At 38.8% G+C, this 13,009-nt stretch overlaps 1 protein-coding gene across 4 annotated transcripts in view; it reads right to left on the minus strand.

The window, feature by feature from the left end:
- Positions 1-1,871: 1,871 nt before the first annotated feature.
- Positions 1,872-13,009, minus strand: part of BAZ1A (bromodomain adjacent to zinc finger domain 1A) — a 65,889-nt gene continuing 54,751 nt past the window's right edge. For all 4 annotated transcript variants that reach the window (XM_030239854.2, XM_030239853.2, XM_050975870.1 and 1 more), the window contains 6 exons: positions 8,829-9,076; positions 8,498-8,721; positions 6,754-7,223; positions 5,567-5,709; positions 3,419-3,506; positions 1,872-2,881 (listed from right to left, as the gene is read on the minus strand). In XM_030239854.2, the coding sequence (XP_030095714.1) occupies positions 2,691-2,881; positions 3,419-3,506; positions 5,567-5,709; positions 6,754-7,223; positions 8,498-8,721; positions 8,829-9,076 (1,364 nt within the window). In that variant the 3' untranslated portion in view covers positions 1,872-2,690. The remainder of the gene's footprint in view (positions 2,882-3,418; positions 3,507-5,566; positions 5,710-6,753; positions 7,224-8,497; positions 8,722-8,828; positions 9,077-13,009) is intronic.

Below are 13,009 nucleotides of genomic sequence, written 5' to 3' on the forward strand. Positions count from 1 at the left end.
GCTCAACTAAGCCTACTGCCTGTTTTCTGTAAGAGTCTGGTACAGCTTCATCAGTCTGAATCCAAGACAAAGTTGGTCACCCTCTCCATTTTGACACCTTTGTGTAAAACTTTTGCCTAAAGCCCCTGACAGATACTGTACAGATCTTACTCTGATGGAAACATCAGGTGGGATGGCCGATCACAGTAACACACTTTCAGGGGGAAAAGATTGATGAGGAGCATGAATATTTCAGCCCCCAAGACAAGGAGGGAGATAGAAGTAACTCCCCTTTTCCCAAAGGCCATAAAAAAGATATCCTGACACAGCTAAGAAAAAGCATCACTGAAGTCTGAAAAAGCTTCAAAGAAAGTACCAGATCAGGCAGTCTGCTCTGAGGACTTGGTTCATGCCTCATAAGCACCACTAAAGCCAAGGACAGTCAGAGCTGAGCTGCACATATGGCAGACAAGAATATTTTAAGCACAGCTGTTCAAAGCAGAATAGTACCTCCTGTATTTCACCTTCAGTGTATGTAAGTGAGGCCTCAGGTTTGCAAACTTAAAGGGAAATCTGTAATTGTGCTGAGCACAAGCATACAAACACCATTGTCATAAGCAGAGATTTGGGTTGGACTGTTCCCACTTGCTCTATCTAAACCCAACGTTATAGCTGCGTTGTTAACGGGATGCTATTGAAGGAAATAACATTGGAAACAGAGTGATAGGAATGAACAGGTGGGAGTGGGTTTGGAACAGAAATTATTTAACTTACATCTGCCACAGACAGACTGATTCAGCTCACTGTGCCCCTCCTCAAAATGTACTCACATACAAGTCAATGGGGATTATTCATGTGAACAAGAATGAGCACAACTGTTTGTGCAACCGACTAGGCAGGACTTTCACAGCCTCTCAGGACTGGACAGATGCATGGGTATCAAGTACAACTTACACCCTGCAACCAAGTCTTCTGCTGCTCATATTCCTTGCAGAATTTAACATTCTTTACTGGGAGCATTTCTTTTGTGAGAATAAAAAATGTCTCTTAAATCTAGACAGAGATGTCAGCTCTGAACTGACAGCTTTCTGTGGAAAGCTTCCACAGAAACTCGGAAGTATTAGCAGACGTTTCTGAACATCCCTCCCCCTTCTCATTCTTATAAATTTTTAAAATTATTTTGCAAAACACCCAACCCACACCTGCAACATTTTGAATTGATCAGTCTCCTATCCACTGCCATCCATTCCCTGAACTCAAGAGAATGCCCATTCTCACCACCTCTAAGGCAAGGTAAGTACTACAGCAGCCAAAGAAAGCCCACAACTACATAGCAAGTAATTGTTAGGAGCATATTCAGGCTTTAACCCTTTAACACAAGCTGTCTAAACACAGGGGGGAAAGACGCTGCAGCAGCAGCAAGCCTCATGTTTCATTTTTTCCTACTGCTCCTTCCTATCCCCAAACTTCCACTTCCTACTTTTTTCTCAGATTATGGCGTATCTCCAAGGGGCAGGACTGATTTAAACCTATTAACTCCAACTGAGCTTAATACATCTACATTAATAAGTATTGAAAATAAAACTATCAAGCATACTAAGGATACTTTAAAGAAGCTGCTGGTCAACTGAGCAAATCTGTGAGGTTTTACACATTAGAGATCTAAATTAAAGATCCATACAACTTACACTACTCACGTTACTCCGGACACACTGATGGACACTTGCATCCCTCAGAGACCAGGTATCACAGTGGCTGCAGCTGCCCAGAGTGCTGGTTCAGGTACTCATATTGGAACCAGATTCTGCTGTGCTGCCTCCACCAAATTGTCCTCAGAAGTTAAGGGGAAGGTGGTGTAGCAGTACAACTCAAGAGGAAGTCCAAGCTCAACATACTTTGAAAAAATGTGTCATTTTATTTGTACACTTCCAAAGTTGAATGTAGAAATTTAAGAGTACAGTCCTGCAAATTTACTCATTGCTAGAAGAACTGCCAGGGACACAAGAAGGTATTTATTGATTGATCATCAAGTCAGAGGGGAAAAAACAAACAAACAAACAAAACCCCACCCTCCAAAATTTAAAAAGTTATGGGACTTTTTTTTTTTGCCCCAAGTACAAATTTTATAAATACAAAACAAATTCACAAATTACTTTGAATGCTAAATAAATATCTACTTAATAAACTCAGACCGAATACCTCCAGCCAGCACTGGTACAGTACTTGAAAAGATATGCAGTTGTACTCATTAGTGTTGAGAAGATATGCTCAAACAAGGTTTAACAACACACACAGTTTCTTCAACTGTGCTACAGCAGAAGATTTTCTCTGAGTTGATAAAGCCCTCAATACCACAGCTCCTACAAAATCTAGAGGATGAAACAACGTTATTTTGTGCAGGAAAAAACAAAGTACTTCTGGAAGATATCTGGACACATGAATGTATTAAAAATGTACAAAACCTCTGTAAACCAGTACTGTATCCAGTACATCTATCAAAATTATTAGACACTGAATAAAACTGTAGCAAAGGTAATCTTTCCTACATTCTCCTGAGTGCTTAATATTATATTGAGAATATAGTGCAGGCCACACTTCAAGGTGGTTAAACAGTTGTTATTGCTTTAAATAGACATGACGACTGCGTAATTTAACAATCCATTTTAATGAATGCAATAAATTCCCTCAAGAACTCCTTTGGAAGGCAGAGGTTAGATTCGTGACTTCTTCGCCGCGGGAGCGGTGTGGTCCACGTTACCAGATGGGATTGGAAGTCCAAGCTTTTGAGCCTGAATGTGGAAGAAAGCTTGAAGTCTAGTTCCAGCTTTTGCTTCACTTGTGTTACGTGGGTTGTATTCAAAGCAGTTCGAAAACATCAACTCAATATCTTCAATGAATTCAGCTAGGGAATAAAATAAATTAATTTAACATGTTTTAAGCCATCAGACAGCAGTCTGATAAACCAGTATGACACCAATAAATCAGTACAGTGATCCTATGCAGAGCTGCAACACAAAAATGTCTTTACGTGTATCAAGTTTCTATCCCTGTATCAGTGCTGTTCCACGTCAACATTCTTCAGTTTCTCTGATTATTAATAGAGGAAATACAAATCAGAGACAGGAACAACAGTACCTTTTCTAATTATTCCATCAGCGTCACTCTTTGATATTAAAGGCTTGAGAATTACCAGAAGTTTCACAGCTGCCCACTTCTTACCTATCCATCATGTATGTTAGCAGGAAAGAAACCATATTCAACAGATTTTACTTTAGAAAATATTAGTAACTGCTCTTTTAAAAAACCCAAAACACACCACAAAACCCCAAAGCAAACACAAGTTCAGCTTTCTAATAATCCAACACAGTTCTATTTTAGGACAAGCATTTAAAGTGAGAGAACATGGTACAATATACCCCTTTCAATAAATAATACTTACATGCTAACTTATATTCACATTTATTCACTTTTTCACGGATTATATTTAAGGCAATAGGTTTTTTGATTATATCATAGTAGTCTGGTACCTAAAAAAAAAAAATCCAAACAAAAATGTTCATGGACAAACAAATGGAAACTTAAATTTTGCCTATGTAAAACATTAAAGCAAATAATGTATCACCAAAAAGCACTTATGTTTTGCTTTTAAATAAACAGAGGAGTCCTACACAACTACCTTCATTCCCTGAACTGAATACTAGTTTTCAGGCACTGGCTTTTTTTTTTTTTTTTCCTATCATTCAAGTAGCAGACTGCAACAAACATTAGCCAGCAATTAAATAAATAAATCTACTCCTAAATGCCCTGTGAACAACTGTAAGAAAATTGCATGAGCAGATAAGCATTATGCTCTTCCAGCTATTCCCATCTGTCAAGTACAAAAATTATTTCCAATATTTTAGATTTTTTATTTTCCTGCAATATATTACAATGCTAAAAGTTCTTTAATCATGAGTAATAACCATTCTGACTCCACCACTATTCATTCAAAATTCAGAGATTCCATTCACTTGTGTTGAGGAGCAGCAAGCAGGAGACTCTACACAAGTACTATGGCATCAAGAGTAAGGAGAGGAAAAGGAGTGCCTAACCCTTAAGTGTACTTATCATTTGGATCCAATTTTGAATTCCAGTAAGCACCAAGTCTAGGGGGACTGTCTCACAAAGTGGGATGGGGGAAGCAAAAGAACAAGGTATCTCATCCAAACATGACTTCCCCTCCTCCAAGGCAAGATACCCACATGCACTATCATGTATGTTTTAAAACCAAGGTTTTGGTTATGGCCTGTAATTTTACTCCAGATCAAGTGCAACCTGCAAACGAGCCTAAAGGAAGAATTAGTAGAGAAACAATTAAACTGACGTATTTTTTTCATTCCTATTCTTTTACAAGTGCTGTTAATGTAATTACTAGAAAGAAAAGTATTTTTCTCTTTCTGGCTTGCTGTGCACTGCCCATTCAACGTATCTTTTACATTGTCTTAAAGGCAGCTAAAAGTTTAAACCAAAATATCTATCATGATGAAGAAAACCTGGGTCGGGTATGGATTTCTCCTTCTAACTACATAGAGACTATCCCTTAGTGATTGATTCCAGCAAACCGGAATGCACTGGCTTCTAGCAGTTTGGTTCAGCACCAAAACTAAGTTGAATTCTCCATCTTTTCTTGCATTCACCAGACTCTCGCCCCTCCCAACATACTTCCAATAGTCATTATTAGGCAGTCTCTAATGTCCATTTAATTCAAAATTCCTCTCCTCCTCTACACTTACTTTGTTCATTCACATTTGTACATAATTCGCTTTGTCCAGATAGATTAACCCTTCCAACTATTCATGACTCTCAATTCAGGGTTTCAGGTCTTCCTTAAGCAGCTATCATTGCTAATTTTAGCAGAGCCCTTAAACACCAAACTCTAGATCCCCAAGAATGCCTCTGCAGAGTTGCCCCAGAGGCTTGGAAAGGACAGGCACTTTGGCAGGGTCAGAGAGGTCCAGCAGTGCCTTACAACAGACAAGCCAGTACAGCCTGCAGAAAGCAGCTTTGGGAAGTTTCATTGTAGTAAAAACCTCTAGAGCAGCACTTACTACTTTGGGTACCCACATTATCATCCAGTATTTTGAAATTTAAACAAGAGGGAAATTAGGAATGAAGCTACAGAACCATCTTTTTACTGCATTATAGTTAAGATCAGCATAATGTTTTTTCTATCTTTTTGTTTATCACAGGTCTCTTCTCAGAATGTCTTTCCATAAATGAAAGATTAATTAAACTAATTAATTAATTAATAACCACAAGCTTACCTTAAGCAGTCCTGTGCTCTACTTACTTGGTTGGGTTTTTTAAAACCAAAGCATTTCACATTTTAAAATGCCCAACAAAAAGTGTATTTAAAATTTTGCCAACACCACATCAACTGTAGAAGTTATTTCTGACACCAAATATCTGAGCTGAAATGCAAGAGTCCCCTGAATCGCACTGCTTGGCTCCATCCTGCTGTTTGCACCATGCTGTAAATTCCCAAGGTTTACCAGCAGCAAGCAGGGCTCTCAGCCATTGCTGCTCCCTCTAGAGCTGAGTCAGTTACCTGGATTTTGGAAACCAGTTTCATGAAAGGCCAGCTGTCATCATGCCGCACCAGCTCCACTATGAGCTGTTCGAAAGCTGAGAGTTCATGGACTCCACCCTGACGTCCTGAACTTCTCCTGCTCAATATCGGAGGAGATGATTCTGGAAAAAAAACCAACCCAACACCCCACCAGATAAAAATTAAAGCCTGACAAGTAAAATAAAATAATTTTTAAAAAAAATTGAAACACCATTATTGTGGAATACCAAAACTGCAGTTTAAAAGCACTAGGCATGTCATTTGGCCTAAAGTATTAACTGTACTCCAGTCTTGTCATTTACTACTAAAATGTCTCTCTTGTCATACAAAATGCTAAGTACCAGGCCTTAGCTGGGCACCTCCTCCATTGCATTAATTTTGGACATGATTTTTTTTCATTGATTTCAGTCTTAAAACAATTTGTTAAACACTTGAAGAAAAGCCCTATTAGAGAAAAACCAGAATAAGCAGCCTGCTCCTAACTTTTACTTTCACAAAACCTCTATTCAGACTGGTTTTATCTGCTTTCAAGAGTAGTCAGCAGGGTAGTTAAAGGAAAAGCTCAGAAATTCTGAATAGTGACAGACAGAAATGGTGAAGAATACAAGGCTGCTACACTGGAGTGCAAGCTCTTTTACACTCTTCAGTCTCACACTGGGTCCTTTTTCTTTTAAAAAGTTATTGTATCTTTCCAAGTATTTCCTTACCATCAAAGTATTACCTTAACAAGCAAGGATACTGTTAGCCCTATACCAGGCAGACAACATTTTTCTTCTGGTAGCAGTTTCTTGTTCTGTGCATATATTTCCAATTTCACTACCTTCCCTCTACCTGTGTTCTTCACTGTTTAAGTCTTTAATAAAATAAAATCATAAAAGCTACAAGTAAACATTTGCATTTGTGTGGGTTAAGGCATTTCCAGACTTTCGATCCACTTATTATAGAGCTTATTATGTGCAAATATGAAATTTCAAATATGGATACAATAAATCTCAGATGGCTGAAAAATTTTAAGGTTCACTTCTGTCACTGTGAAAGAAAAACTGTCTCATTGGAAGTGGCAAAACTGCCTTCAACCACTACTCATGGTCTCCATGGTCTGCCACACAAATATTTTAGCAGGGAACAGAATGTGGATTTTGCTGTGATAAACACATTTCTCTAACCTGCAGATTGTCGTTTTCTGCCTCTTCTCTTGGGTTCGGCAACAGGAAGAGAAGGCTTTGAGGCAGAAACTGGCAATTTCCTCAGCCGTTCAGCAGGCTCTGCAGTATCCACAATTCGAAACCCGAGAGAGTTGGAAGGGCTGTTTCCCAGTGTGCTATCGGCGCTCTTTCGTCCTCTTCGTCGTCTTCGAGGACCGAGTAACTCCACAAAAACATCTCCTGGTAAGGAACTTTGGCTCTGACGAGTGGTCCGGCTATTAAGTCTTAAAGTGGGCTTTGTCACTGCTGAGGAGGCCGATTTTATGTTTCTTAAACCTCTTCTGGTCATTTTTGATGAAGATTCAATTGGCTGGCTCCGAGAAGCGTATCTTGCCTGACGCTGGCTGTTCTGACTTGAGAATGGATTGTTGAGCTTGGCTGCTCTCATTTTTAATGGGAACTTGACCTGAGATCTTCCTTGCTTTGATGGGCTACAAAGTGAACAGTTATGTTTATTTATTCCAAAATTCCATTCATCTCTTTTCCCTCAGTTTTCTAATTCAGCATTTAAAAAACCCAGCCATTCAAGGTTGAACTGGTAAACAGCTGGTTTGCAACCTGATGCAGTCTCCCATCATTACCATTATCTTAAATACTCCTCTGGGGTCTCTTAGTGAAATATTATGTGGAGTACATACCTTAAAGAAATTTTCAGAATTCTGATCACCTTTGCAGCTTATGCAATTAGAATACATTAACTGGAGCACCAGCTATCAATTTCTTTAAATCACTTATTTCTCACAGCAAATGTTAACTATTAGGATTTCTGAACATTTATCAGTCACATAAATAAAGTGCAGGTGTAAAATGCTATTTATAAAAAGAGTTATGCTCTGGTCAGGTTTTGTAACTAATACTCAAGACTCCCCTTCCTTTACAGGGAAGAGACAAGATCCCACAGATGCATTTATTTCCTGAGGACATGCCCAATCTCTCCAACTACTGAATCTCAACTGTCAGAGCTGCAAATAACCTTGCTTTAGTCAATTCAGAAGACTGTACAAAAATGAGAAGAAAAATACTCTGAGATCAGAAAAGTTTCCTTCAATTTTTATGTTCCTGGCATGTGCATCAAATAAATTTTTTATTGAAATTATCACTTTGTATTAGTTAGTTGATTGTATACCCTTTTTTGGTCGGTTGTTTTTCAAAGATATTTTCGTGGGTTGTTTGTTTGGGTTTTGTTTGTTTTGGTGTTGTTACGGTTTTGGGGAGCTTTTTCAGGGGGTAAGGGTGGTTTGGTTTGTTTGTTGACCTTTTTTAAGTAGCTACTGCATTAGCCCTCAAGGCTTCCCAATGTCCTGTGGGCTCCAGTGGATTGTTTTCTCTAACGTTCTAATACTGTATGCATCTAGTCCTCCAAAATTCAAAAGTGGACAAAAATAACTCCAGGTTTTCTCCAGAAATGCTTTACTGTTTGAAACTCTCTCCTCTTCACATTCACACAGCAGCTGTACAGAACTGAAGCACTGATGGCCTTCTCTCACCCATACATTCAAAGCTGGAATTTTTATCCTGAAAAGCGAACCCAAGTCCAGTGGCCCCAGCTTTTGTCAGTATTAAATCTTTTGGCAAGAGCCAAATTTGCAACAAGCTGCCAGTTTTCTAAAAATAAACATCTTTTTCAAACTAGAGTTTCAAGATACATGCTTATGTGAACTACTCCAAATAACGATCAAGGTGATATTTTAACAAGTCTATTTACCTTATCTCCTCCTCCTCTTGAGATTCATCCTCCTCATCTTGCTCTTCTTCATAATGCTCCTCCTCACTTTGTCCCATCTCATCATAGTTTGCCTCTTCTTCCCCTTCTAGCTGTTCAGCAGTCTCTTCATCACTTTCCACAGAAGGTCTCTGTCTGGAGGAGAGGCGTCTAGAGCGCTGTTTTGGTCGGCACTCTGGGCAAAACCAATCTCCTTCAGGAATGACCTAGAAACAGCAGGGGAAATGAGAAAAAGCATTAGCGATATGCAGTTATGTTCTAAGAACTATTCCAGTTCTGTGTGAAAAGGAAGCAGCTCTTTCTGCTGAGATACCTTCAGCTTGGGCCTGATGCAGTACGTGTGATACCCTCGGTCGCAGCCATCACACAGCACCATGCTTTCTGCATCACCTTTCTTCCGGCACACCTTGCAGCGAGCGTTGAGGATGGACTTGGACCAGATGACACTTCGATCCAGTGTCGACAGGTGAAGGAAGACTTGGGACAAGCTGGTAGAAGAAAGAAGTGACTCTCTCCAGCGATCCAGAACTGTTTTATAGGACCGTCCACCATCACTGGCATCTTCCATTGAAGAAGGGGATTTAAAAAAATAAGAAAAATGACAAACCCCCACAGAATTATCAAACTTCTTTTTCAAAGATCCAGGTTATTCTAGAATAAGAGTTCTGACTGTCAAACAGACAGCAAGTAGCAAAGTGGGATAATAATTCAACCTTTGTCTTATATCTTCAGTACTGGAGTATTTTCTCCATAGTTTCCAAGATGCTAGAGCTTTACGATTTTACTCTTCAATACATATTCAGTTTAGAACTTGCACATACATAGGTCATTAATAATACAGTAACTCAGATATCAACCTGGAAACCTAATTTGATTCAATTTATAAAGTGTAAAATATTACTTAAGATCATGAAAAAATGATCACATGTCCAATTTATCTTGCTTTGTATTTACATCTGGAAATCCCAAAACGTTTAAAGAAAGTACCTGAAACTTCACTGGTAAAGAACAGCTTGAGAGGCACTTTTCACCCACACTTGCTCCAGTACAGTCTACCAGAGACCCTTTCAGCCTTCTGCCCGTGCCTTCACAAGCACTGCATCTCTGTGTGGCTGACCAGGTTGGGCGACTGACCTGGATGAAATGTAACTGTTTCCTTAACACTTTTTAACCAATGTAACACACAGGAGGGACCTGTGGTGTGCATCAAGTGTCAAACTAAGTAACACCTGAGACCCTAATTAAGTTAAAACAGGGAAGGGAACAGAGGTGAGAAATTAGATGGTATTTTCAAATAGTTTTGGTTTGCAGTCCAGGCCATGGAAGCAGCCACACAAAAACACACAGAGGGGGACAGTACTGAATAGGAATGGGCAGCTGGGAACTAGAGAAGCAAATAGGCTGTTTGAGAACCTGAGAGAAAATAGAAGGTATAAATGACACCCTGCACTGCTGCTGCTGAGCAGAAAGCTGATTTCTTGATTGAAACTGAAAGTTATTTCTTGCATTTTAAAGTAATAGGGTTTGAGAACAGGAGAGACCATACCACAAATGCTTTTGGTTATGGAGATGACTGCAGACTTCCCTTCTAAAAGTGATAGTCCAGCTACTCCTATGTGATCTCAGTTGATTAATGATGCACTCCAGTATATAATGCCACCCTGCCTGCTGGACTACTGACAGCGGGCACATGAATGGCCTGTGATGCACCTGTCTGCCAAATGATTTATTCTCAGGAATAGGAAGAGAAAATATCTAATAACAAATAAAATGAAAGAACAAAAATGAGACTAATTGCTCTCTTGGCAAGACCCTTCTGCCTTCTCATCAACTGGCTGCCAGGATTTGTCTAATCTTGCATACATTTGCATTAGCAGCAAGCAGCACAAGAGAAGTGACAGGAGAAGGCAGAGGATAAACAGGCAACACAGCTTCATAAATAAAATACAGCCACTCCTGAACCACGAACCTGTATTTCCTAACATTTCCTATTACTTAGACCTTAGGCTTCCTGTGTTACATTCAGTCTTCTGAAGACAGTAAACAAGGTCCTTTTCACAGTACTGCACTGTATCTCCATGTATTTTTTTTAATTCAGTAAGAAAATTAAAATCACTTAAATCAAATTTGCACTGTAACTCTTACTCTTAAAGACAAGTTTATCTTAAGCATAATATAGTCTGGCAAGCATTTCTTTGGCTAACAATGACAGCTTGAGCATTATTACTTTTATTTGGAGGTTATTTTCAGCCTCCTGCTCAAATTTTTCAGGGTTGGCTCACCAATATAGTTCATCAGACAACACAACAAATATATTGCAACTGTGAATTTGCAGAGCAAGTAGAGATGAAAATTACTGACCACAACCTGCTTCAGCATGTCCTGCTGCTGAAACAAGCCAAACAACACTCACTGTTTCAGATCCCAATTTGTAAAAGAAGAATAACACTTTTTTCTTCCATCCATCACCTTTCTCATTTATATTGTTAACTCAGAGGGAGAAATGGCCTCTTTGTGTCTGAGCAGCTCTACACTGCGCAGTGGGATACCCTTCTGTCAGATAAGTCCTCCAAGCCTTGCTACAATGCAAATGAAGTCATTTGACAGATCTATGCACTCATCTATCAATAGCTAATTGAGTTCAGGGAAGGGTTTTCCATTTTAGTTTTTCTAGAAAGGATATGCAGTTGCACAATGCTGTGAAGTTTCAGAAAAAAATGGGGACATTAAAAGAAAGGGGGGAAAAAAAACCCAGGATTAAGTGAACAGGCAGATTTTGGTCCCAGAGTGAAAAAAAAATACAGTTCTTTATTTCTGGTTGCAGAAACCTTTTTCTTAGTTTTAAATATTTGAGCTGTATTTGTTTCATGCTTAAACCTTTGGCTTCAATACCTTCAATGGAAGGAACTGGCTACAAAATTACTTAAATAAAAAACAATAAAAAAAGAAAACCTGATAAAATATTCAATGCTTTCTAATTCTTAGCAATACAAGTAACATTTAAAATTTACCATCTCTCTGACTAGTCTTGTCTTTCACTCTCTTCCTCCTTTTATACCCCCAGTGGTGCCTTTCATCATCTTCTGCATTACCTAACATTAAATTCATAAGAGTTATTTCAAATACCTTTTTGAAGCATGGCAGATTATTTTAAATTAATTTTTATATTCCATCAATGTGTAGTCTAAAAACATGACTTGAACAGTGAGCAGTGGTTCTCAATATGTGCAGACAGCAAAGGGTAAGGGAGTACTGTGCATGGAGGAACTGCACATCCCAGTGTTTACTCTGACTCCCACTACAAACAGAATGCTTGAACTAAAAGCTCTGAATCCTATCCTGCCTTACCTTTCTGTCCATCTCTGGTGCAAATGGCCACAGGAGCAGATACTAACCACAGGTTTCTCTCTCAGCAAACAATTTGGTCTGTGCTACCACAACCTCCTCACAGCTCAAAAAATGTAGCCAGGTTATGGGCACAGTTCTCAAGGACAAAGAGAATTCGTTCATATGTCCACTTGAAACAATGTATTTTGGATGTTTTTGTGCAGGTGAGTTTTCAAGAATTAAAATTATTAAATTAACCTCTCAGGAATGAAGAGCCATGGTCAACCTCATCTGCTTCAATTACAAGGCACCTTCTTTGACTGTCTTCTCTGAAGAGTAAACAAAAATTCTGTATCATAAAAAAGCCCATTTCCACCTTTGCTGCCTCTGCTCATGAAACTCTGCAGGGAAGTAATGAAAACATAAGAAAAAAGTATGTGTATATACCTATCCTATTCCAGGATACTGTTGGAAGATGTCTGATGCTATTATGAGGACAATTATAAATAGGAAAGGAAACAGCTCTGGGAGTACAGGAAACAAAGATAAAATCTAAAAAGAAAGGAATTGAATAAAGACAAGCAAAATGGAACAAAAAAGTTGGGGTTTTTTTTGTCATGCAAGAAGTGCATGGGCACAAGTTACAAAGCAGGCAAATGGTTCCCTCCATCAGTCTCAAAGGTGCTCCCATGAATTAGAATCCAACCTTTTGCATGGAAATCTGAAGGATGCTTAAATGACTGAAGTCCTGAACTAGTGCAGAAGGCAGACTTTTTTTGTGGATGCCTCACTGAACTCCAGGGCAACCAAATCACTTCATCATTTTATACCTCAACTTTCACATGTCTGTAAAAGGAATGATGAGACCTATTACTGCACTGCAAAGTATTTTGAAATGCAAGGAAGAGTAAATTTATATCAAAAAAAGAAGCAAAATTCATAATAAAAACTGCTTGTATTTCCTCCTTCTCAAACAATTTTTTTCCTAAGAAGCAGGACTTCAGTTTCCTTCAACTATTCAAAAAAAGAAAAACACTTTTTTGCATCTTAAATCTGAAAATTTTGCAGGAAAACAAGGTACTGCAACTGCACTCCCTCCTTTCCACGAGTCTCCTGTAACATTATCTTGGGCTGCACTGAAGGAAGAGAAACCAAATTTTCATAGTA

This window comes from Serinus canaria, chromosome 5 (genome assembly GCF_022539315.1).
Source record: "Serinus canaria isolate serCan28SL12 chromosome 5, serCan2020, whole genome shotgun sequence".
NCBI lineage: Eukaryota > Metazoa > Chordata > Aves > Passeriformes > Fringillidae > Serinus > Serinus canaria.